At 36.0% G+C, this 27,818-nt stretch overlaps 1 protein-coding gene across 1 annotated transcript in view; it reads left to right on the top strand.

The window, feature by feature from the left end:
- MMP16 (matrix metallopeptidase 16) overlaps nucleotides 1-27,818 on the top strand; it is a 293,871-nt gene that overhangs the window by 210,980 nt on the left and 55,073 nt on the right. Inside the window, exons 5-6 of the mRNA XM_049853564.1 lie at nucleotides 1,495-1,656; nucleotides 3,950-4,161. Of these exons, the coding sequence (XP_049709521.1) occupies nucleotides 1,495-1,656; nucleotides 3,950-4,161 (374 nt within the window). The remainder of the gene's footprint in view (nucleotides 1-1,494; nucleotides 1,657-3,949; nucleotides 4,162-27,818) is intronic.

Genomic DNA, 27,818 nt, shown 5'->3' on the forward strand with positions numbered 1-27,818 from the left:
AGGGTCAGCAGTGCTAATCTACCACTTCCTCTGTGGAAAACCTATGTCTTATAGGTCCGCCAAGAGTCAGAATTAACTCAATGGCAATGAGTTGTAATATGTATTATTTTTGTTTGTCTTGATCTTCACTTTTAAGCAATTTAAGAAGAGGAGAAAATAAGCTTTTTAAGGATGGAAACAGGATTTTTTCTTTCTTTTTAAACCTCATTGTTTCACTCTGGTATTTAGTGAGTTATTCTTCAAGAAACAGGTAGGCACCTGGAAGTATTGTTTAAATGACTCATTTGCCATGTGCTAGTGTCATACAAGGAGTCAATGCTCCATCATTTTCATTCCTCTATGACAGACTAGCCAGGAGTGGAAAAAATGTTAGCTATACTCCTGAATTTGGGGTATAAAACGTAGCCCTCTAGAGGGAATTATCATGGTGCATTACAAAAATGGTTGGGAAGTTTGTTTTCTTTTTTTTTCTTAAAAAATGACTCAGGACAATTGCTTGAGATAATTTGTGTTCATAGCAAGACATCCATGTAAAACTTTACATTTTATGGTCAGTCATGTTAAACTTTTCACTTGGAAACATAAGTCACGTAAGCATAACTGCGGCATTTATTTGATCCTGCGTGGCTAAACTAAATTTTTAGAATTAACAAATACAAATGTAGGACTGCCTCTTTTTCTCATGAGCGTAGTGATGATGATTCAGGAGTGGACACCGTGTAGACGTCATCAGCAGGAATTTGATTGCACTAAGTCAGACCAAGTGTCCCTGTAGGGTTTGCATGATTCACTGTGCAAGTTTACCAGAGACAAAAGAGATGTTCATCTCAATGAGAAGCAGCTGCTCTGAGATAAATATATTTTGTTGAAATTACTTAAGAATTGATTAGAATTTATATTTATAAGCTTAGACTAGAACCTCCATTAGTAAGACTGCTATCCTATCTGTGGCTTTTATTTTACAATATTTTCCTATATTCTAGGCTAGTAGGAAATCAAAGCCTTAGTCTGGGAGTCAAAATAACCCAAGTTCTTGTCATAGCTCTGAAAATACAAAGATTTGCCCCTCTTGACAAGAATTGTCACCTCTGTTCCTTAACTTACCCAAAATAAAGAATTTTATCTCTCCTATTATTTTTTACAGAGTTGTTGGTAGAATCATGTTGAATGTGATATGTTGCATATTAAGTGCTTAATAATTTGAAGACTATTTCAACAGCAGTAGTAGCAATGTCTGATGCTACTACTTTTTCTTCAACTTTTATGCTTTTTTCTTTTCTTCCATTTTCTTCTGTGACTTCATTATCCGTACTTTTTTTTTTTTAACATGCATATTGGATTTTGCCAAGTAGGAATGTCAATCTTCAAATCATGGTGATAGTTGAAGTAAAGTATTCCTTCTGTTTTTCTTTGTTTTTGATAATACCAAATTGTCGTTTTCAGCCTGTACTTGGATATTAGTTACAATATCTTCTTTTCTTCTTATTTACACAGGAAATGACTTATTTCTTGTAGCAGTTCATGAACTGGGACATGCTCTGGGATTGGAGCATTCCAATGACCCCACAGCCATCATGGCTCCATTTTACCAGTACATGGAAACTGACAACTTCAAACTACCTAATGATGATTTGCAGGGCATTCAGAAGATATACGGTAGGTAATTACTGTCAACCTTGAAAGCATCATGCTTAGTGAAATAAGTCAGTCACAAAAGGGCAAATATTTTATGATCCCACTTACATGAAATACCTAGAATAGGCAAGCATGTAGAGACCAAAGTTTGTTAGTGGTTAACAGAATGGGTGGGAAGGTGGAAGAAAGGAGGACTCAATACTTAGGGGACACTGAGCATCTCTTAAGAGTGATGGTTAAATTTGGGATTGGATAAGGGTGATAGTTGAGCAACATGATGAGCATAATTAATGTCACTGAACTGTACATGTGAAGATTTTTAGGATGTCAGATGTTTTGGTACATATATATGTATGTACCAAAAGAGAAAAGAAAAGAAAAAAAAAAAATTCTGTTTGGTTAGCCCTACAGTGAAGTCCACAATTCCTGCTGTGTTTTCCTCTTCAAGATAGATGTTCTAAGTATATGTGAGAAGTAAAAACTGATAAAAACCTGGCCTGTTTGCAAAATTCTTCTATCAATAAATTTTGTTGGCAAAAGCCCCAGGTATCTTGATGTATACCTTATGGGAAAGCCTTAAACCTATAGTTATACTAATGATCTGATCAACTTTAGTATTTGAAATTCAGGTAAAATATGTAATAAGTTAATGTAACCAATGAAAACAGTGATAAATATAAGCCTTTAAAATAAGATGCTAAGTCTTTGGTACAAACTGGCAGATTGGCTCACTGCTTACGAGCTTTGATATGAGGTAGTTTGTAGATAAATCACTTTCAAGTTCCAGAAACTACCCTTGTGTGATGGTTAGAACAAAATGACCTCAAAAGCATATAATTACTGATTCAGAGTAAAAGTTAACAAATATGGGAGTGAAATTTAACAAATGGCTGAGTTTACTAACACGTAGCTCAAAATAAAGGTGAATTCTAGTAGAGTAAAATTACTATCACTTAGTCAATGTGAATGCAAAGTAAGAGAAAAGGGGGAAAGATTATTTATTATACATATTTACTATGATCCTAACTCCCATAATACAACTGTTGACCTTTGTGAAGACATTGATTTCATCCATAATTATTAAGAATGTGATATTTATAATTTACATATTAGTGACTATGCTTTACTAAATTAATGAAGTGAAGCTTTCATTTTTATACTACAAAGACAAATATGTGCTATCTGTATGTTAATATCCAGTATCTGGAAGATGTCATTTGCATTTTTAAACAGCATAGTTTAAGTTCACTAATTTGGTTTGCCTTCATTATTTTTTCAATTTAAATGTCTCAATGGTAAGCATTCTCTCAGGGTTAAAATGGATTTGAAAAAAAGGTCAATTTTTGTGCTATTCTTTATGGTTGGGATACTGAGAAAAGAGAAATGTCTCTGACGCAAAGCTAAATAGCTCATATGTTGACTATGAGGGCATATTATCCTGTGCCTGAATGTGTGTCATCAGAAATTCCTCCTAAGTGGTTAACTGAAAGGAGGTTCTTTCTCATGACCTCATGAATTGGTAGTCTAGACTGAAGGTCTACAAAAGAATATTCTTTCCAAATCTAAACACTAAGTGAGAACAGATCTGTATTTCTGTTAAAAAGAATAAACCTCTTGAGGAAAGATGTTTAACATCTGTGCCAAATTACATGTGTAAACTTTGGCTTGATTTAGAAGCTTCTTTTTAGAAATGCTTCTTCACATTAATATTTTACCAGTGATATTTTAATCAATAGATGCTTTAGGTACAGGTATTCAAATAAAAGAGCTTTCCAGCAATTTGTGAAAAGATTTCATTAGAAGAAAATAATCAAAGTCAAGAAAAGGTTAAAAATGTAGTTGGAAACATAGGATAGAATAAACTTTGATTCGTTGATATATATCTTTTAGAAATATTTGCATAGAATCATTGTTTATTGAAATCTAGGATTAGCTGTGTTTGAGTTTTACGTGAATGGTTCCAGGATTCATTTTCATTTATTTATTATTTATACACCACCTACTTCCAAAAAAGATTTGAAAGGAGCTCTCTCTGTAAGGACTGTGGTGAAGCTATAAAAATATCATTAAAAATTAACAAAGAAAGCCTAGCTACTTGGATCCAGAATTGAGCATGCTAAGGACAATTTCGGATAGCCTGGGAATGATTTGTTTGGGTAGGATGGTTTGTTTTTTCACCAAATATATGATCTTAAAGACCTCTTAGCTCACTTAGTCTGTGCCCTCCACTGATGAGTGATTGTCCTCTGTAGAATATTTTCCAGCACTATTCCAGTTTTAAGTGAGCCAAGCACTGTCCTCATATTTTCAAAAGGTCCACCTGACAAGATTCCTCCACCTACAAGACCTCTACCAACAGTGCCCCCGCACCGCTCTATTCCTCCGGCTGACCCGAGGAAGAACGACCGGCCAAAACCTCCGAGGCCTCCTACGGGCAGACCTTCCTATCCTGGAGCCAAACCCAACATCTGTGATGGGAACTTTAACACTCTAGCTATTCTTCGCCGTGAGATGTTTGTTTTCAAGGTAGGAAGCTGTGATTTTTTTTTTTTTTTTTTTTTTGCTAACGGTGGTAGATCAAATGTCTACTGTGTCGCTTTAGAAAACAAGTTCTCATTCTTTCTAACACTACCTTCCCAGCCCTCTCACAGAAGGTTCAAAAAAAGCATCTTAAAAAATAAACGTACAAACGGGCTTAAATGTCTAGCAGAAGATTGCAGTAATGTTCTATTTTGGGAATGCATTCATGTCAGCAAAAGCTAAAATGCCCAGAAATGCGAGAGTATGAAAGCGCTGCATGTTATGAAGAGGTAAAAAAAAAAACGTAATTTAAATCATGAATAGGAACTAATAGGGATGATTTGCTTGGGAGCTTAGGCACTTCCCCACCTACTGCAATTATTGTATCTTTGGTTTATACATCTTTAAGAAATCCCGTATAATTTCACTTGACAAAGCGTTGCTTTTTTTCTTTTAGGAAGAGTATTGATCATTTTGTTTGTGGTCTACTGGTAACCATTTGAGTCAATCTCCTCTATGAGATTATCGTTTTGAATTTAAATATTTCCAAATGTGTTGTTGTTTTCTTTAGTCAGGCATTTATATCTACCTAATTTTTTTTTTTTAATTTATATACATTTTTTTTTTTAAAGCTACAACCTAAAACTAGGCACATTACATGGAGTCATCTTTCTGAAAATGCTATGATAATTTTACTAAATGTGCTTCCCAATGCCATTTTATTCTCAGATAATGACAATAATAAACAGCGTATCAAAGTAAGTGAATGTAGTTGCAATACTGAAAAATAATTTTGCACTCTCGATATTTGTAAACCCATCTTAAAGATTAATAAAGAAGCTAAGTTTGTATGGTGGCATTAAACATTAGAGTATAAAATAGCCACATGGTACCACTATCATCCATTTAAAAATAAAATAATATGCTCTCATTTATGGTGGACATGAATCAATAAGTAATGAAATATTGTCCTATTATACAGAATGTCATTTCTACCGGAGGCTATATTTTAAAAATACAGATTTCATATAATTTTTAGTAGACAAAGTATGCTATTTACTGTATTGGAAAATAAGATGTGGATTTGATATAATTTGCACAAGAGCATTATACTTTCCAGGAGAAATCAATGCTTTTGTTAAATACATGAAAAGGGTTTTGAATTATAAAAATGCCCTGCAATGCTTATTAGCTATCTCCCGTTCAGTTTTCAAGTAGGTTAATAAATTTAGATTCAACAAGAAAAAGTGTACTTAAATGTGTACATATATGTATATGTGTGTGTGCGTATGTGTGTATATATATACACATTTTTATATACACACATATATGTACACATTTTTATATATATACATATAGCTGTAAAAATGGTATGGTGGCATCAGACCTGCTCTAACTTCACGATAGGGAAGGAGAATCACCGTCAGCATCAGCCCAAGGCTGATTCCTATGAGGTGGAGGTCAGGCATACCTCCTCTCTCCAACTGTTTTTACCAGTTCTGACACCAGTCAGCCCTCCCATGGCATTCTCTGCTTCTCTGCTGAGTTTGAAAATTCATGCAATGGCCACACAGAACTCACAGACTGTACTCACAATTATGGGGGTTGTTAAAGAAGTAACAGGTTACAGTTCAGGATCAGGAACAACTTAGGATACAGCTCTTCAATCAGGACAACCTGCAGCAGGCCTCTTCCTCAGCCCCTTTTCCCCCTTGCCTCTGCCCTACTGCCTGGGCAAGTATTACAGAGCTCTTTAGCTTTGCCATTAATTGCTCGAAGGCACCCCACTCCACCAGGAAGCCTCATGCCCAAAAGCACTCAGCTGTCTTTACCACGTGGGGGGTCAACATGCCCACTGTAGCTATCTCTCTCTCTGGGCTTTGAGGCCCACTGCACCATTTCGCACCAGTCTTGTGGTTCTGCTGCCACTCTTTCTCTGCAGCTACTTCTTGCCTACTCACTTCATCTCCAGCGTTACTTCTCTCTCCATCTCCCGGGTTTAGGAGGTTCTCAATGCAGTGACCCCAGGTCCAAAGGATATGATCCACTTCTGGCTCTTTTTATGACAGTAGTGAAGTACCCTCTTCACTTCTTGGGAATTGGCTCATTTTATTAAGCCTAGCCGAATGGCAACACTGACCAATCACCTACAAAGCTTCCTTATACTTTAGTTACATAGCCCCACTTTTGCAAGGGTTGCATGCACCTTATTTGCATTATCAGTGGACTGTCTAATCCCCTTGGTGGACCACGAGCACCTTATTTGCATAGTTCCATCCAGTCATTTTGTGGTGGTCACAAGATCATGGTAAGAAGGGCCAGGTGGTCACAAGATCTTGGCTAGAAGGACCATGTAACAGTAATTCAATGCACCACTATATATATATAGATCATTATTCATTGTGGCAAATTCCACAGCAAATATAGAATGAAAACACAATATAGTCATTTGTTCTACAAGACACCAGATGATAGCTGAAGAATTTTCTTTTCACTCTGACTGAATTTTAACCTCACAACTTTGTACCTTTATGTCATACCGATATCACCAAAGTGTCAACCTTATCTTCTCACTTATATATCTTAGACTGGGTTCTCTAGAGGAGCAAAACCAGTGACGTGTATATATAAATATATGTAGAGAGATGTAATTCAGGAAATGGCTCACAAAGTTGTGGAGGCTAACAAATCCCAAATCTGTGAATCAGGTGGCAAGCTGGAGGCATTTCCTGACTCACATGGTTGCAGGGGCTGATGAACCCAAAATCCGCAGGTCAGGCAGCAGTCTGCTGGCTCACATCCCAAGAACTGGAGGTCAGAGAATGACAAGGTGAATGCAGTATTGAATTCAGGATCAAGAGTGAGCGAGCTTTGCTAGAACATCCATATATATTGGATGCACGCCACAGCCCCCAGGAAACTCCCCTCGTAACTGATTGGCTGCTCATATCAGATTACAAAATGGAGGATGATTACATAATATTTGCCAAACCACTGAGAATCGTGGCCTAGTCAGGTTGACACTTAACCTTAACTATCACACTGCAGAAATACAAAACGTGATGTGACATTTACTGTGGTCTATTCTCTTTGATTTATCCTGCCTAATTAGATTGCTGATCTCAGAGAAACAGGTATCTGTATATGTAGTGATCAGTTTCACCAACTGCTTTGCTCTCCGCGTTGTGGGAGCTTAGTAAGTGCTGCTGACTGACAAAATGAGGTCCTACGATCACAGGTTCCTGGAATCAGGAATGGATAAAAAGTATATAGATCAACTTTCAAGTAGAATGGAAAAGTCACTATTTTCAATATCCAAACAAGTGTATAAAAAACATTAGTAAAACCTGCTCCTCTAAAATCCCATGTTATCATGGATTCCTTAAACAAAACTCTTTGTAAGACAGAGTTCCTAAAGTATGTCTGAATTCATTTTCTTTTCATCAGTTTCTGCTCTCTTGCTAAGAATAAGTCCTGGTGAAGGTAACATCTTTTCATAGGTATTGTATACTTCTTAATCGCCACTTGCTTAAGGAAACCTAGTCATATAACTTCATAATTTTTATAACTATTTCATCTTTCACATAATGAATGTTTATGCCCAGGGTAGTTTGCAAAGCATTAAGAAGGTGTGAATAGAAGATAGCATCCTTGTCCTCATGGGTCATACTCCATAAGTGAACACAGACATGAAGATGCTTTTAACATACAAGAGTAGAAGGTACAACCTTGACACAAAGTGAAAGTACCAAGTCTGCTTGAGTAGAACAAGGAAACTTGTACTCAATTTTTCTAGAGGAAGTTTCTAGGAACATTAATGAAATGAGTATTTGGTGCAATAAGTAGCTTGTATATTGAGGGCAGGAAGAAAGACATGTTAACTCTAATGTTGTTGGAATTGTTGTTAGGTGCCATCAGATCAATTCCGACTCCTAGCTACCTTATCGGACAGAGTAGAACTGCCCCATAAGATTTTCTAGGTTGAAATATTCTGGGATAAAATCACCAGGTCTTTTCTTCCTTGGAGTTGCTGATGGGTTCAAACTTTTGACATTTCAGATAGCAGCCAAGCGCTTAGCCATTGCTCCACCAGGACTCCTTGTTAACTCTAATACAAAGTGATCAGTGATATAATGCAAATACATACCGCATTGAATGGAGACACAGAGCGTGATGGAATGATACCTGCTTTTAGTTAATAGCTACCATGAATTGGGTAACTGATAAGTGCTTCAATGTACACTAGGCATTTTATATCTATAGTCTCTATACCTTATAATAACACTGAAAGGTAGATTTCACCCTTTGTTTTACATGTAAGACAACTGAGAATCATAAAAGTTGAGTAGCTAGTCCACGTTAGAAAGTTTTTAAGTGGTAGTCAGTAGTTGAACACAGGTCTACTTGACTGCAAAATCCACGTCTTTCCCACTGAACTTTGCTCCCTGAAAAAGTCCAAAAAAGCTTCAAAAGAAAGGTGGATTTTAAACTATATTTTGAAAGGGTACATTCAAGAAATGTTTATTGAATCCCAGCTGTGATCCAGACACTGGTTTAGACACTGGATGTGTATCAGTGAACAAAGCAGACAAGGCTCTGGATTTTTGGAACTATATATTCTAGTTTTCAAGCTGGACAGGTGAGTGAGAGCACCTTACACAAAGGTTCCTCACCTCTTTGCCACAGAAGGATGTGAGCAGGCATACACATGACAATAATGGGATTCTGTTTTTCTCTGTGAATGACTACTTGTCTCCTAATTTCTCCCTTTCTAGCTCCTTGGAAGCTCTATGGGGCAGTTCTATTCTGTCCTATAGGGTCTCTATGATTTGGAATCGACTCGACGGCACTGGGTTTAGCTACTTTGTCTAGACTACCTTCTTCTCTAAATGAATATAATTGCCTGCCTGAAATTACTCTCTGCCAGCCCACCTTGCACACTCCCACCTTTTAAACTTTTCTTTAATATAACCCATACCCATTGCCATCGAGTCGATTCTGACTCATAGCGACCCTATAGGACAGAGTAGAACTGCCCCATAGAGTTTCCAAGGAGCACCTGGCAGATTTGAACTGCTGACCTTTGGTTAGCAGCCCATAGCACTTAACCACTATGCCACCGGGGATGAAAAATGATGTGTATATTCTTTAATGTACACATCATTTCTCATAGTTTGCTCCTTATTGACTTCAAGTATATTTTAAGATTACTCATTATTTGACTCACTCCAACTTATCTTGATTTTTTACTTCCCTTAATTAAAAACTCTCTATGTAAGCTATAGACAGGTCTTTTTGTCCCCTCAATCCTACCCATCTAACAGTGATTTTCACCTTAATTTTAATGTCTGAAGCTTCTTCTTAGGCCTCTGCTTGTCCATATCTTCCTCATCAATATTTTCCTAATGCCCCAACCCTCTCTGATAACTACTTTGGCTCAAAATCGGTTTCTTGTGATTTTTATATTTATTCTCTTAACATGCTATCAACTTCTGCCTTTTCCAATTATTTCTTATTGTAACATGTTCCAGAACTGTATTATAAACTTCCTCAAAGCAGAGATCGGTTCATGTGGGCTTCATAGAACTCAGTGACGAGGAATAGTATTCTCAATAAAATAATCAGTTCTGACTCATAGCGACCCTATAGGACAGAATTGAACTGCCCCATAAGGTTTTCAAAGAGGGGCTGGTGGACTTGAACTGCTCATCTTTTGGTTAGCAGCCAAGCTCGTTACCACCGTGCCATCAGGCTCCTCACACAATAATAGCCAACCAAAAGAACTGAAACCATTTTACTCTGGTATTTTGTATTTACTTGCTCAAAGATTTCCATGAGTATTATTAAATTCCATATGTATGGTCTTCAAGAAAAATATATGAAAATCTATATCTAAATGAAAGCTAATATCAGGTAATTTTTGTTTTCTTATGAGGAAGATACTTTTCTTTAAAAATAGGAGTTTCGGCATATATATATATATATATAGTAGGTGTCCTCTTAGGAATTTGATTTTCATTGAACTTTCTAGGCACTTAATTATTATTTAAAGTAAGTTTACCTACATATGTGCTTCTGTATGGGGAAAAATTATATATAAACCTCTTTCCTTATGCATGAGAAAGTGAAGCCTTCAATGCAGCTTCCAAATCTTTGGCGAAAGTAAACCAGCTAAAGCAAGGAAATGAAAATTGAAACAAAATGCAAAGAACAGAGAAACAGAATAGCAATAACAAAAGAAGTTTTGTCCTTACTTTAGAGACGGTGATTGTAAAGATGTTCCCTGAAGACTGTAAGCTATTTGTGTCATACCATGTTGTTGGGACTTAGCTGACAATAGCAAGATCTGATTGTTCACAGGAATACTCTCAAAATGTCTTTTGACTAGATAAAAACATTGAATATTTTATTTATTTTGTGGTATGAAAGAAAGCTAGAAGATATAATTAGCCAAAGTTACACAGAATATATTTCAATACACAGTGTTTTTCACTGTATATGAAAGACTGTAATGGTGTCTATATTCTGCCTAAACCTGGGAACTGGAAGAGAAATTGTATCAAACACCTGAAGTTCTTTTAGTACAAAAAATAAAAAGACGGTTCCATTTGCTTACTGACTAGTTTTTTATACCAAGGGAACAAGAAAAGACCATTGTTCTACACTGGAGCTAGAAAGGATGGTTTTAAGAGGCAAGACTGTCATGGAATGGCATTCAGGGAAGTGTGATAATGAGTTTTCCCAATTAACATAGAAGGGCAGGGCTCAGGGCTCTGAGTAAGAAAAGCATTTCTTCATTTACCCCCCGCCAAAAAAAAAAAGCCAAAATAGAAACCATTTGTTTCCTTTTTCTATTTATTTGTCACAAACTATTTGCTCTTAAATGTTACTGTCTTCACTTATGACCAGCTACTTTATTCTACTGAGAAATCATAGCACCAGGCATTTCCATAGAAACACAGTTTCCAGATTCTGCCCTCAGCAGCTCTAGGTTGACTTGCGTTGAAAGTGCAATATCTCATTAGCCAAGCTAAGTATAGGGTATGGCCTGATTGCAAGACAAGGTGGTGGTTTGTTTCATTAAAGGAGAGGTTTTATACCAAAAAAAGAGAGACAGAGACAGAAAAAGAGAGAGTGGCAGAGACTCAGAACTGAGGTGTTTATTGAAATATAGTTTAGAGGTGTAAGCTTTTCCCCTCAATTACATTTTTGTTCTCACCTATTCTATTCAGTTGCTTCTTATCTCTTGGTGTTTAATCCCAATTTATTTCTCATCCTATGCAAAATTTCTACCCTGGACCAAGAGTTACTCTTTTATATTAATTTCAAAATTTTTTTTCTTCCTTTGTTGCATATTCTTGTTTCAACTCTAGCATCCTTAAAATGTGGAACTGTATCTTTCTCACATCACTTATATAAATAAATCCACTCTGCCCAATTTATCACATCACACACACAGAACATTTTTGCTTTTTTTTCCCCCAAGTGTATGTTGAACCTTTTCTGTATGAATAACAAAGAACACTTGGTATTTTTAAAAACACATTTTTCCCTGAAAATGCTTGAATTCTCCTAGATAAAGGGTAGTATATAAGTATTAAAATTAACTGAACGGTCAGAAATGATTCCTTTATGTTGAAGCCCACAAACCAGAGAACAATAATGGCCTGTTTCCATAGGAGAGGCTAGAGGGTTAAGTGTGGGAGTAATAAAGCAGTCACAGTAGAAATAATCATAAGGTCCAAATGGTGACTTCTCAACAAGTAGCATGGTCAGGATAAGAAGAAAACCCAAAATTTCAAAATCATCAGCCTGATCATATCTGATCAGCTTTGGAAGTTCTAAGATACACACCTATGGGCTTAGAAAAGTGAAGCAAGGAAGCACCTGAAAACTATTTATATAAGTACCTGCTTAACCTCTCCACTCAGACATCAAAGTCAATATCCTCAAAATTGAGCTACTGATCTTCCTTCACAAACCTCTTCCTCCTGCCTCTCTATTCTCCATCCAAAATACTGGCAGCACCATTCTTCCATTTCTTCAGGAAGAAACTTTGAAGTCTCTTAGCCTCATAGCCCAATGCAGTCCATCAGTATCACCTTTTCTCTACCTTCAAAATACATCCAGAATCCAGCCATCTCTCTCCCTGGCCACTGCTACCATCCTAGTCCAAAATACCATCACATCTCACCTTGAGTATTGGTTTTCCAGCTTCCTCCTTTGCCCCTACCCTTCAATCTATTTTCAGTACTAGATAGAGAATGATCCTGTAAAAACCGACATCAGATCATATCTCTGTTCTGCCGAAAACCGTTCAATATCTTTCCATCCAACCTTGTACAAAGTAAAAACCAGAGTTCTCATAGTGGTCGACAAGCCTCTGTGATAAGCCCGTTTTCCCTTTACCTCTCTGATCGAACCTTCTCTGTTGTTTACCTTTACTCATTCAACTCCAGCCGTACTTGCATCCCTGTTTTTTTCTTGAACTTGCCAGGCACTCCTACCTCAAGGACTTTGCAGAACTGTCCGTCAGATTCTAAATATTCATTGCTCCTCCAGACTTCTGCGGCTGTATGTAAAGTAGCAGAATGTTATCTCCAATCTCTATTCCTATAAAGTCTGTCTGCTACTAAAGTCTACATGGGGATAGATACATGAGAGGTAACGACAATGTTTGCAGAGGCTCAGAAAAGTTGAATAACTGTGGGTTTTCTATACTTTGTGGTGTAATTGTGACCCCCAAAGAATGGGCTGGATTTGTCTTTTACAACTGAAAAATTCTTTCTGAAATCTCATTTTAGAGGTGTAAGTCATTCCTGTTGCATAGTTGTGTGTCCTTGTTTACATCAGGATAGTGCAGTGCTTAAACACTTAGACGTTAGAAATTTTCTTGGAGTCAGATCCCACTTGCTAACAGTCTTGTGATCTCAGCATGGTCATAATACTAAGTTATAGTTCCAGGCCAGGACTATATCCGTCTTGTTCACTACTAGATTGCAGAAGTCCGAGCGGAGTGCCGTGAACATAGTGGCCAATATATATTTGTTAAATATCTCTGAGCTTATATTCTGCATCTGTATAATGGGCTAATAACTGTCGTGTTAGGTATATAGTAAGCTTAGAAAATCATAGCCTAGAAAATAATAGCTCTTATATAGCAAGATAGACTCGGCATTTTTAACTGCTTGTTATATTCATTAACTCAAATCCCCATTCTATTTGAACTTATATTTTAAAATAATTTTTAGCTGAATGAAGATCATAGAAAATGACTTTAAGACTTATGGTATAAGGGAAAGGAACGGCACGGTTTGTTATTATTGTTCACAGCACTTTACTCAATGAAATGATTTAAAATATTCTTTTGGAGAATCCAAAAAGTGTTTTACAAACAAACAAATGCTTAGGGAAATCATACAGCATGGGATAACCTGAAATTACCCTGAGTCATAGCGTCATTTCTGTGCTGCCAGGAAATGTTATCTGATAATATTAATGGTACGTTCTAATTGAGGCTAGATTCAAATGAGACCAAAGGGAGCAATCACTAAGACAGTGTAAGCAGAGGATTAATTAAAATTTCTTTATACTACAGAATAATAGTCTTTCAAATAATTTAGGTAAACATTTTAGAAGCAGTTGGAATTGTGTGTAATACTGCATTTTAAATGGCAATTTTAATTGCTTTTTGCAATATTTGTATTCAATTATAGTTTAAGATTTCTCCTTGAAACCTTTAAATTCTTCTATTGACATTTCCTGACTGCTTAACCATTAGGACAAGCTTATAAGTATCATTTAGCAGGAATGGATTCGTAGTCACCTAGGGTTCCAATTTCCTTTCCAGTTACTTATTTTGGGTGATTTTAAACATTTTGAGCTGTATATTTGGATACTTTTGTTGGATTCAGGAAAACTATTTTTATTAGCAACATAAAATAGACCATTTAATGCATGCTTACTTAGATGGTAACATATTTTAGAGATAAGATGAATTTTCTCATGTACATTTTATTTTTATACAAATTTAGAATATGGTCAGTGTAATTTTACATGATCATGCAAAAAATTGTCTGAAAATATATCTGCTGTAAGCCAGTGTGCAAAACCTTTCACCACACAGCAATGTCAGTCTTTGTGTTCTAGCATTAATGATAATCCAGATCTTTTCAGTATCAAAAATGTGTATTCTTCTGTTGCAGATATATCTGTTAGAATTTATCACTTTATATTGAGGTTTTTATATAGAAAGTATTCATATGCACAAGTCATGGTTCAGACCAGTTTTATGTTAATTCAAGATTTATATGCAAAATGTAGTTTCAAGATTTTACACTGAACATAAAAAACCCAAAAACCAAACCAAACCCATTGCCATTGAGTTGATTTCGACTCATAGTGACCCTGTAGGGCAGAGTAGAGCTGCCCCATAGAGTTTCCAAGGAGCGGCTGGTGGATTTGAACTGCCGACTTTCTAAGTTAGCAGCCATAGCTCTTAACCGCTATGCTACCAGGGTTTCCACTGAAAATAAAGAGTAGTTTATTTTTTTTAAGTTTTGAAAATAACACTTTTCTGATTTTTCCCTCATATTTGTCTCTTGTGACTGTACCACTGTTGCCCGCTTATACTTCTATAAATCATCAATTAGATTTTATTCTTTCCATTCCCACTTTCAGTCAAGTATATCATGATTACTTTTGTGCTTTGTGGATTATGTGACATTTATCTAGGTCTTCAAAAGTGTCAGTTCTCTATACCAAAACCAAACCCATTGCCGCCCAGCTGATTGCTACTCATCGTGACCCTATAGAACAGAGTAGAACTGCCCCACAGGATTTGCAAGGAGTGGCTGGCGGATTCTAACTGCTGACCTTTTGGTGAACAGCCAAGCTCTTAACCACTGCACCGCCAGGGCTCCATATAAAAAAAAATCCTTAAATGCACTTCGATTCTAATAGACAGGAGGAAATACGACATGAAATATGCAAAATAACAACAAAATGTGCAATTTAAAAGATGAAAATAAATAAATGGAAAAAAATCACTGTGTGTTTGAAAGAAAAGAATTTTGTGGGAAAAAAATACATATATATATATATATCCCATTGTTGTCAAGTCTATTCCAACTCATAGTGATCCTATAGAACAGAGTAGAACTGCCCCATAGGGTTGCCACAGAGCCGTTGGTGGATTTGAATTGCTGACCTTCTGATTAGCAACTGAGCTATATATAGATATATGTGTGTGTGTGTATGTGTTCCTTCTCCCCAAATTATTCCACAAATTAAAAACAATTGCAATAAAAATCCCAAAAGAAAACTTAAGTAATGGAAACATACTGTATTCTTGCATAAGAAGACTCAAAAAAATAAAAATGACATTTTTTAAATTAATCTATAGTTTTGATGAGAAATCAATTAAAAAGAGCACCTTATTCTTTAACTAGGTAATATATAGATTCATTTGGAAGAAATTAATATAAGAATAGCACCAAATATGCCCACTGGATTTCAAAAATTACTATTAAACAAATCTACTTAAAACAGGTTGATACTGAAAAATAACTAGACAGAACAACAGAATAGAGTAAAAAGAAAAAAACATACAAAGATAGCTAAATAGTATCCAAGGTGAATCAGTTATTTAAATATAAAAACATTAAATCATAAATGTACTAGAAGAAAATTGGAAGAGATCTTATATGCCATGTTGAGAACTTGAGACTTAATCTTGCTTGTTTAACTGGACAACGGAGCAGGCTAGGTAGGCATGCCTCAGTGGGAACAGAATGTAGGAGGCAGAGCTTATGACAAATATTAGGTAAAAGATGGTTCCTGGAAGGAAGAATTGGTAAGGGCAAGACAGCCCTGTTCCTAAATGTTTGGACTGAAGAAGAGTAGCAAAACAGAAACCTGGGGAGCGTGACAAAAAGCATCTCTAAGAATTGCAACTGTAGGAATAGGTGGCTTGACACTGAATCACAGAGGGCCAGAATTAGATCAAAAACAACAGCAGCAGCAAAGATGGGGCTTGCCTTCATGTGTCACTGGGAGGTGATTCTGTGAACAGATCAAAGAGGGTCAGACACAAGGAGATGTTCTATGTAGAACTGGGTGGGAAGTACCAGGCCTTTCCACGTACCAGATTATTGAGACTTCTGTGTAAAGAAGTTAGATTGTTTTCTCTTTCTCTGTACAAATATTTCTTTCTGAAATTTTATTCAGAAGAATGGTGCATCATATTCTTTATCTGGAGAATTAAGCGTTTAGTAGCCTCTGTTCTTTGCATCTCACCTAAAGCACCTGCTGTGTCTCTGTGTTCATGGTGCTGTGCTACTCACTTGTAAAGTGCAGGTTTTAGAACCAGGTACTGGTGAGATCATTAAGAAAACAAAGACTGCTTATACCCCTGAGCTGAAGGTCAAAGGAGCTGATGATGTCAGAGCTGGCCCTTCCTGTGCCACTGACACACATACCTCCTCTGTCATAATCCTGAAATCCCTTGGAATGGGGACAAGGTTTTCCAGCTGTCCACTGTATTTGCAGTTAATATTAGAAAGACAAATGCTGAAGTTTCATTGTTGACTTCTGAAACTTTTAAATGTCATGTTATCAGTTTTTAAAAATTTCTTTACTGTGTGTGTATCAGTCTGGTTCCTATATTGCTCACAAAGAGACAAAGAATCAAATAAAATGTCTAAAATAAATTTTATGATCAGGAATTCTGAAGACCGTTGAAAAAATTACAGTGTTTACTATATGGGCAGCTCCCTTACCCCCATTTTGGGTATTTATGAAAGTTGTTTTTTTTTTTTTGGTCACAAATATATGGTGTAGGAATTAGTTAATAGAGGAAAATAAGAGAAATGGGTACTGATATAGTCATTTGAACATACTGGGGCATTCTTAATTAATTCCTCTGATGAATATGTATTCAGTCCTTGCTCTGTTTAAGAAAATATACAAGATAATAGAAGAGGAAAAGCCTAGATTTTGTATACCCGTGTGGTCAGGATTCCACTACTGAGCCTCAGTTTCTTCATCTGTAAGATGGGGATCCTTGTAACTACCTCAGTGCCACCGCTCTTAAAGAGCTAACAGCCTAGTAGAAAAATATAACCATTAATCAACTAATCAGAAGAGAAGGAAAATTACATCTGTACTAAGTGCAAAGAAGTTAGATGGTACAATAAAAGCATATAGGTTTGTTTTGTTTTGTGTTTTGTTTTAAACCTGGTCATTAAGATTTAAAAAAAAAAAAGTTACTGTCAAATCAGATCTGATCATGACAACCCCATGTGTTACAGAGTAGAACTGTGCTCCATAGGGCTTTCTTGGCTATGATCTTCATGGAAGTAGATCGCGAGACCTTTCTTTCACAGAGCTGCTGGGTAGCCAGCAACCTCTTCCTGTCCTACAGGGTTTCCAAGGAGCAGCTGATGGATTTGAACCGCCGAACTTTTGGTTAGCAGCCAAGCTTTTTAACCACGTGCCACCAGGGCCCCTTTAGGTTAGTAAAAAACCAAAACCAAACCTACTGCCATCAAGTTGATTCCATATCATAGTGACCTTATAGGACAGAATAGAACTGCCCCATAGAGTTTCCAAGGAGCAGCTAATGAATTTGAACTGCTGACTTTTTGGTTAGCAGCTGAAAGCTTAACTACTGGCACCACGAGGGCTCCCTTTAGGTTACTAGTCTAGTGCAAATCATTTGCACCACCCAGGGACCTTCCCTGAGATTCAAAAAAAAAAAAAAAAAAAAAAAAAACCATTACCGTCAAGTCGATTCTGACTCATAACGACCTTACAGGGCAGAGTTGAACTGCCTCATAGAGTTTCCAAGGAGCAGCTGGTAGATTCGAACTGCCAGCCTTTTGGTTAGCAGCCATAGCACTTAACCACTGCACACCACCAGGGTTTCCATAAGATCAGGAAAGGCTTTTATGAGGAAGAGATGCTTAAATTGAAAATAAGCAGTCCATTCTTTTTTATAAGAGAAATAGCATACTCTGTTGAAAAGAAACCTGGACTAAGAATTGGGAGACATGAGGTTTAATGCTAGAATATTGTTAACTTGAGGAGGTTTCAGTCTTTGCACTGAAAATAGGGTGCGTGATAAGAGCTGTGTTACCCATCTCACGAGGCAAAATACGTGAAAGCATTTGAATGTTTCAAAGGAGCTGAACTAATGTGAGGCATTGTCATCATTGGCACAAACTTTAGGATACTTTTTTTTTTAATGTATGATACCTATATATCAGTTTTGTAATTCTAGATTTCATTAATGCTAAATTGGAGGCTTCAGCTGTCTTAAAAAGTAGACATTTCAAGTGAGTAAAGTTGACAAAATGATAGTTACTGTGAGTGATATGAAGCCTGGAAACATGACATATTTTAATCAAGGTTGGGAATTAAAATTTTAGTCAAGTTCTGTCCTTCTTTGTCACTTGCTTTGGCTTTCATTTAAGGAATTCTCTTTTTCATAATGAATAAATTTTTTATATTCTTTTTAGAACCTATGCATTGATATTGAATATTGTGAACTGTGTTGTGTTAGATTTTATGAAAATAGTTAATTATGGATATATCTCTTATTCTAGTGTTTCTAAGAAAAAATTGGTGTTATAATAGCAGAGAAATTAATTTTATTATAATTATGGTAATGAAACTCTTTGTAAAGAGCTTTATATAAGGAATCTGCATATTTGTTATACATGATCTGAGAGCAACATAGTGATCATATAATTCCATCGACATAAAAAAATTTTTTCACATGGTGTCCACTTACAGACAACTATAGCTGACCACTAGGAGACTTTTCCACTTATTTTGGTATTTCTTTGTATATTGGTAAAATTATTTTTCGTACTATTATACTTGGATGCTTTCACACTTGTCAAAATCCAGCTGGTTCATGTGGATTCTGGACACTAAAGTTGTTGTCAACCTTGCTTTCCTCTTCTCAAAAGTCAATGAATGTTAAACATTTTCATCTAAGTGTTTGATTTTCCTTAATCTGTAATCACACACTTTTTCTTTGAAATAAATACTTACCATTATCCAAATTCCCCAGATTTCTTGACCTCAGTGACATATTCTTCAATTGAAAGTTTTTGTTTTTGTTTTTGCGTATCTAAGAGATTTTTTAAAAAATGTTCTGGTTTATCATCTTTTCTCGTAGTAAGGCCTCCTTGAATCTGAATATAGTTTTGTAATTCTTTCACATGCTAACTTGTAGATTTCCTTATAATTGATTCTCATTTGCAAGTTGGAAAAGTGGAGGATCCTTTGTTCCAAACCACAATCTTTTACTTTCCAAATCCAAATAGAATACTTGAGTAACATGGACCTGTGTATAGAAAAGGTCCTTGACAAATTATTTACTGAGGATCAATATAAATCATAGTCAGATTTAACTCAAAAATGAATTATTTTTCCTTTCAGATAATCTAAGCTGAAATCATAAAACATTTTATGCCTGATTAAGTGTATCAAAACTCATGTCAGGAAAAACTAAAAGAGATAACTTTCCAGTATAAACCAAAAAAACCAAACCCACTGCTGTTGAGTCAGTTCTGACTCATAGCGACCCTATAGGACAAAGTAGAACAGCTCCATAGTTTCCAGGGAGCACCTGGTGGATTTGAACTGCCAACCTCTTGGTTAGCAGCCGTAGCACTTAACCACTACGCCGCCAGGGTTTCCACTTTAACCCACCCAGTGCCGTCGACAATATAGACCTCCAATATTTAAAACAGCCATGTAAAGGGCACTGTTTTGTGTATATTCATACATAGAACTAGAACCAATATTAGGAAAACAGATTTTGTCTCAGTAATGTCTTCCCTCACACTGGAATTGTCACTGCAGAAGTCATAAACTCATATTTCAGAGATGGAAGGAAGATCTCTCTACTGGCCATAATAAACAATATGATCACTTTCAGTGTTTTCAATGTTAGGATTTATAATGTCAGGATGTTTTCTCGTGTTTCCAATGATGGATGAGTCTGGCTGGGAACTTAAAAAAATTAAAACCTAAATACTCAAATAGCTCCATATTTAGACAATTCTTGCCTGAAGAGGGTGTGACTTCCACGTGAGGGTTGCATATTTTATGAATTCCATCAGCCTCCACATTGCCTGCTGGAAAGGCATCTCATCAATCTTCCTGACAGGAGCTGTTCCTGGATATAACACTCATCCCAGCAGTAAATTATATACCTAAGACCTCCGACAAAAGACCTAGAACTTAAATTCCTTGTTTTTTAAACGAGTTCCGTTTCTCTTGTTGATTTTTAAAACACCAAAAGACAAAACAAAAGTGGCAACAATCCTCTGAAGAATCTAGGCAGCAGGAAATGCAATCCTCAATTTTGTTGAAAAAATGTCATTGCTGTTGCCATGTGAATTTGAACTAAGAACATTGAAGTGCTGATTTTATTCTAATACAATGTGACCAAGTAAGACTTTTCTTAATGTTTTGCTTTTTTTTAGGCCATGATCTATTATCTAAAACTCTTGAGGCTGGCTAGTTTTATTTCAAAAATCAGATTTTTTATTTATATTTCCACAGAGTAATGTCCAGTTAAACGTTTATTCTACAATGTCTCCATATAGGATGAAACCCATAATCCAACCTGTGGATAAAAAAAAAAATCTCTAAAACTCCTCTACCAAATAAGCTCGTGCCAAACCGAGGAAAGATTTTTTTTTTTTTTTCAAACTGTCAGGCTTTTAGAATTGTGGCTAGGGTACTATGTTGTTGTTGTTAGGTGCCGTCAAATCCATTTTCAACTCATATCAACCCCCTGTGACAGAGTGGAACTCCCCAACAGGGTTTTCTAAGCTATAGTCTTTACGGAAGCAGACAGCCAGGTCTTTTTCTCAAGGAGCCACGGAGTAGGTTCAGACCACCAACCTTTCAGGTAGCAGCGTAACCATTGTGCCACCTGGACTCCTCAAGGTACTACATAAACCCTGTTGCCGTGGAGTTGAATCCAAAACATAGCGATCCTAAAGGACAGAGTAGAACTGCCCTATAGGGTTTCCAAGGAGCGCCTGATGGATCCAAACTGCCAAACTTTTTATAGACCATATAATATGTCTTGTAACAACAACAACAACAAAAAATCAAACCTGTTGCCGTTGAGTCAATTCCGACTCATAGCAACCCTATAGGACAGAGTAGAACTGCCTCGTAGGGTTTCCAAGGAGCGCCTGGTGGACTCGAACTGCCGGCCTTTTGGTTAGCAGCTATGGCACTTAACCACTGCACCACCAGGATTTCCATATATTGTAAAACATTGTAAAAATACATTTTGAGTATTTTCTCCCTTAGCAGTATTTTAAGGATAGCATTATTTAGTATTTCAAAAGTCAGTGAGATCCAAATAGTTAAAAGTTGTGTGCTTAAAGTTTGAACATGGCTTCCTTATTGCACTCTTATTTACCACTGTATATTCAGTGCATGGCATAGTGCCTAGACCTTGGGGGTGAAAGTATGTATTTATTAAATGAATGAATTCTAGATAATCATTGATTTAGGAAGTCTTTTGAATGTTCAGCTAATAACATGATGAGGTTATTCATGAAGGTACTTTCAGAAAAAAAAATAGACACCTTATATAGTCATGAGATCATTAAATAATCAGGCATAGATTCATGTTTTAGACCTGTACTACATTTTGGACTGCATTTTTTTTTTACGAGAGCAGAAAAATCACCTTATAAAACAAACATTCTCTAATTAATCAAGCAATTTTTTTTGTTGTTCATCTTTCAAATATTTGTAAACAGCAAAATTAGTTCCTGTGAATTTTCTAGTAAGCTTTAGCCAAGTCGGAAACTTGGAAATGCTTTCCATTGCCCGGTGACATTGTGCCTGAACTGAAAAATGTATTCAGATATCCTTTCCCTACTGTATGGACGGGGAAGGTGCTGTTCATAGATAGGGGTAAGCAACTTGCCTTAATTTACTGAAGGCCAAACCCAAGGGCCAGGGTCAAAACCAAAACTCAAGTCTCCTAGCCAGTACTCCCTGCAATGCCATTCTGACTTGCATCGCCGATGGAAAAAGAAATTAGAAAAGAAAAGAAAAAAAAAAAAATCTCTGGGCATTTTGGTCTGTCCGTAGTTGTAACAATAATAATAATAAACTTGCAAAATTTTCAAGGCAAAATTAATGGGGTGCCTTTTTTTAATGCCTTTCAGCAAATCGCTGCCTTCTTTTCCTCCATACCACTAACCATTGCCAGCAGTAAAATATTAATGTACTGTAAAATCTGCGGAGCTCTGCTTTTTATTTTTATACCTAATCAACTCTGCCTATAATTTTGTAACCATGCAGCCCACCCTGAGTTACAGTTGCAAGCTATATGCATTAATAATATGGAAACTACCAGGAATGAAATAAGCCTTTGAAAGTGGTTAGGAAGGCCAAAGAAAGAAAACTGAATCCTTTTGACAAGCAGTTTCTAAAGCTGCTGACATTCCTTTAAAAGCCTTTTTCATGTTGGCGCACAGAGAGGCTTTGCATAACACACCAAGTAAAACCTATTAACTGCTGCTGCAGTACAAGGGACTAACAGTTTTTCATGAGACCTGGAAAGAAAATGGACAAACTTTCCTACTGCTGATATTTCAGTTTGAAATTATGTTTTTGAAGTGTTAGATGAGGGAAAAGAAGACGTAACTTCTTTTGGGAAGTGTTGCTGGTCAATGTCTCCTTTCATTTCCTTGAGGGCTATATATTGCAATGTCATAAATATTTTGTAAAATATTTTATGAATTATAAAAATAAAGAGACCTTCTTAACCCTGGATCTGTGCTATGTAAACTAAAGAATAGCCAGAACCTAGGAAGAGGGAGAAATATTCCATTTCTTTTGAGTACCTCATGTTTTACCAGTTTTGGTGAGTGAGCAATTTTGAAAATAAAGCAATACTCATCTTATTTGGCATTAAAAATAATGCTAATTAAAATCATTAGTTAATTCTTCTGATTTTTTACTTTTCTTATTATTATCAATAATTTAGATAATTGTAATTATTTTATAAATTAGTCTATGAATTGACAATAGCACAAAAACAATCTTAAATTATTTTGGTAGTAATAATTTTTGTCAATAAAATCTGTAGTTATCTAGCATTTACCTGGTTTTTGCAAGAATTCTATTGGGTTATGTAGAAGAAATCACCATAGAATAGTTATTTTAAAGGTAAAGTTTTTTTTTTTTTTTTTAAAGTATGTTTGGGAAAAAGAAATGAATGTAATTATCCCACGTTAAAAATACACCATTGTGGTGCCCCAAGAGCCCACAGTATGTGGTTATGTTATATATGAAATAAAGAGTTCTTTCTCTGATTTCCAGCAATACATCCCACCGTGGTCTAGGCCCAAGACAGACCCACCTTATACTAAATACATGTTATGGCATGTCATATTAAAGTGAGTTTTGAGTCAATCTCTGATACAGCATGTAGAGATGGTTTTCTTAAAGGTCTTTAATTAATTACAAACTTAAGACATTTATAGCCTCACTGAAATTGCCAGTACATACAGGAAAATAAAAGGGAAAAATACCATTTCAGGTTGTGTTTTGTGTTCAGCTGTCACTCAGAGAGTCCTTAAACAAGGCACAACAACCAGCGTTTGGAATCTGCCTATCCAGGGAAGAACTAAAATGATGTCTCTTCTGCTATCCAAAATTCCACTTGGGGATTATTTAAAAATATCAACAATGTGTTGTTATTTTTTAATTGCTTGGTTTTTTGTTTGTTTTGTTTTTTGTTTTATATTTTGTATTAAAAATAATTTGTTAAGACAGGCAAAAAACAACCAAAACCTGGATACAGAAGAAAACTGTTGTTGTTCTTGGGTGCCAACAAGTCTATTTTCAACTCATAGGGACCCTCTGTGACAAGGTCTATGAACTATAGGGTTTTCTAGGCTGTAATCTTTATGGGAACAGATTGCCACATCTTTTTTCTTCCATGGAGCCGCTGGTTGTGTTCGAATTGCCAACCTTTTGGTAGGCAGCTGAGCACTTAACCGTTGCTTTACCAGGGCTCCTTAGTAGAAAATTAAGGTATTGTAAATCAGAATTGCATTATACTCTGAGGATGTTAAAAATGGCTAGGAAGAGGTCAGCTGTTACTCACTGGCGGGTACTTACAGGGTTTCAAGTCCTAGTCCTTGGGTTTACAGGCCAACCTTCCCTAGTGGTTCAGGCTCTCAAGGACTCACTCAACAAACTAAAGTGGCAAAAGCCTGGCAGATGCATGAGCTAAAATAGTAACTTATCAATTTACAGTGAAAATTATAAGTATCACAAAGAAAAATATGAATTATTTATCCTCAAGAAAAGTCTGCATGATAAAACAGATTATAATCAGAAAGTTGCTTCCAAAGCAGTTATACAATCTTCGCGGCGTCCCGAGAGCCATTAATTTTTGATAACCTGATACTCCCCGTGTGTTTTAGAAACCTAGTGCTGCTATAACAGAAATACCACAGTAAGTGGCTTTAACAAACAGAAATTTATTTTCTCATGGTTTAGGAGGCTAGAAGTCTGAATTCAGGGTGCAGGCTCTAGGGGAAGGCTTTCTCTCTCTGTGGGCTCTGGGGGAAGGTTCTTGTTTCTTTTGAGCTTTTGCTTCTGAGTGATCTTCATGTGACTTGGCATCTCTCTATCTCTCTCTGCCTTTCCTTGTCGTTTAATCTGTTTATATCTAAGAAGAGATTGACTTAAAAAACACCCTCCGCTAATCCTGCCTCGTTAATATAACAAACACAACCCATTCCCAAATGGAATTAACTATAGGCATAGAGGTCAGGATTTACAACACATATTTTTGGGGACACAATTCAATTCATAACACAATATTACTACTAGCATGTAGCTGTAATTTTGTATGTTAAGTTACATATGTGTTACATGTGTTATGTTTTCAGGGCATCCACTCCCCTGGGTAGTATTTAAATTTCCCTGACAAAAACCTTTTTTATGCCCCTCCTTCAGAAAATGTACAATCTTCTTTGCCCATTTCAAAGGTTCCATTTATACTAGAATTCTTCAGAATATTTGGAAACTGGGTCTTAATTTCTCTTGTCATTCTTCAAAAGACTTGCATGCATCCTCAGTTTCAACAAGAGATACTATGTCTTGAGTGAGTTTCTGCTACAGATGGCCAGTCTCATCTATTACAGGCGGAATCTTATTTAACTTCCATAAAGTTAAACTTATGTGGACAATATGCAACATTGTAGTTACTTACTATATTTCAGATAAAAAGTTCAGAGAATATTAATGGCCAAATTGACATTGGGAGAAAAAAAGAAAATACATCTTTTTTAAGAAAATACAACTTTATATTTATTAAAAAAAGAAAAAACATATTTCCACTTTGAATAACTTTAATCTTTATTTTGTTTCTAATTCATTAATTGATTTATTCATGCAGTAAATATTTATAGACTGCTTGCCTTTGCCTAGAAACCATTTAGGATTTGATTGATCACTATAAAATTGTTCTCTTACAATGAACTTATTTGGGGAGAGAAGGAAACAGAATAAAATCAAATAAATATATATAAGTATATTCCCAAATGTAAGTATATTAGACACAAATAAATGCAATGATGAAAGTGAAATAGGGTAATGTGACAGAAGCTAGGAGCTGAGACAGGTAGGAAGGAGCTACTATACACTGAGTAGTCCAGGAGGGTCTTTCTGAAGATGTGACGTTTTAGCTGAGGTGTAAACAAGAAAAAGAAAACAATTAAAAGAAAAAGAACATTCCAGTTAAACTTTATGATTTTGTTCAGTTTCTTAAAAAAAAATCTGAGCACGTTAGTCATGGTGCCCCCAAATATGATATCACAATTAGCGTTTCAGCTGACTATATCAGCTGACTTGTAGAAACATTTCAAGCTCCTGATCAATAAAAAAAAGTAATTTTTTTTTTTTTTTTTTAGTTTACAATATTTCTGCTAAAGAGTGGCTCTAGAAACACTGTGCCTTTGGATATCTCAGTCAACATTTTCCCATAGTCTTGGACCACTGCTGCATTTAGAAATATATTTTGTTAGCAATACAGTGGTCTTAAAACAAATTAGAAAAGAAAAAAAAATCATAACAACCATTTGAATATTTTAAAATCTTAAGGACAGAAGTGTAATTTTCTGGAGGAGCACTGTCCAGTACAACTTGCTGCAGTAATGGAGATCATGCATCCCAGTGCTGTCCACCCAGTATGGTAGCCAAAGGTCACATGTGGCTACTGAGCATTTGAAATAGGTTTAGTATGACTGATGAACTGAATTTTTTACTTTTATTCAATTAATTTAACTTAAGTAACCACATGTGGCTACTGGCTACCATATTGGACAGCACAGGTCTAGGTAATGAATTTTAAATGGTTTATTAATTTCTTGGAACATATGAATTATTTTATTATTTTTTTTTTACTTCTGAAGCCTTACCTTTGGACTATTAATAAAAGTTCAAAGAAGATTTTTTTCTGTGTCACAGTTGGGATTACATTGGTTAAAAGCGTATCTTAAAAATAGTGCATTTGTAATTACCTAGTCATGTTGCTGCTATGCCACCTTCTCATTCATTCGCCCTTTGGCAGGGGCTGAAATGTAATTTTCTCACCTAGTGGCTTTGGAGATATTAGTGTAACACTGTAGACAGGGAAGATTTAAACCATAACAATATAAAGAAAGCTATCAAATTGGAGAACATTAGCCTCTCTTTTCTTGACATGTTTTGTGTTCACAGTCATAACTTCTACTATTTATGACTGGTAAGAAATAGATGTGACAAAATCTTATTAAGGAAGAGAACATCTATAAGGTTCTTCCTGGAGAAAAGTAGATATTATTGCCCTGGTATCAAAAAAAAATTATTCGACAAGAATGAATGAAAGCATTAAAATATTATAAAGCAGTAAGTGATCTATATTTTTTATTAGTCATTGACAGTAGATAAAATCTGGTTTTCCTCTCATATAAAAGATGATTTTTTATATTTATAATGATTACTTGCTGCCAATTAAAAAAAAAAAAAAACCTGCAGAAATCATGTATGAAAATAATGTTTCCTGCATAACTCTGTTAGTGTTGTTAGATCTCATTGAGTCAGTTCCAACTCAGCGACCCCATGCACAACAGAACAAAACACTGCCCTGACCTGTGCCACCCTCACAATTGTTGCTATGCTTAAGTCCATTGTTGCAGCCACTGTGTCAAGTCATCTCACTGAGGGTCTACCTCTTTTTCACTGACCCCCTATTTTACCAAGCATGATGTCCTTCTCCAGGGACTGATCCCTCCTAATAACATTTCCAAAGTATATAAGATGCAGTCTCACCATCCTTGCTTCTAAGGAGCATTCTGGTTGTACTTCTTCCAAGACAGATTTGTTCATTCTTTTGGCAGTCTATGGTAAATTCAGTATTCTCTGCCAACACCACAATTCAAAGGTGTCAGTTCTTCTTCTGACTTTCTTATTCATTGTCCAGCTTTTGCATGCATATGAGGTGGTTGAAAACACCGTGGCCTGGGTCAGGTGCATTGTAATGGTTAAGATTGTGTGTCAGCTTGGCTGGGCCATGATTCTCAGTGTTTATATGTGATCACTCCCATGATCGA

Source organism: Elephas maximus, chromosome 15 (assembly GCF_024166365.1).
Source record: "Elephas maximus indicus isolate mEleMax1 chromosome 15, mEleMax1 primary haplotype, whole genome shotgun sequence".
Classification (NCBI taxonomy): domain Eukaryota; kingdom Metazoa; phylum Chordata; class Mammalia; order Proboscidea; family Elephantidae; genus Elephas; species Elephas maximus.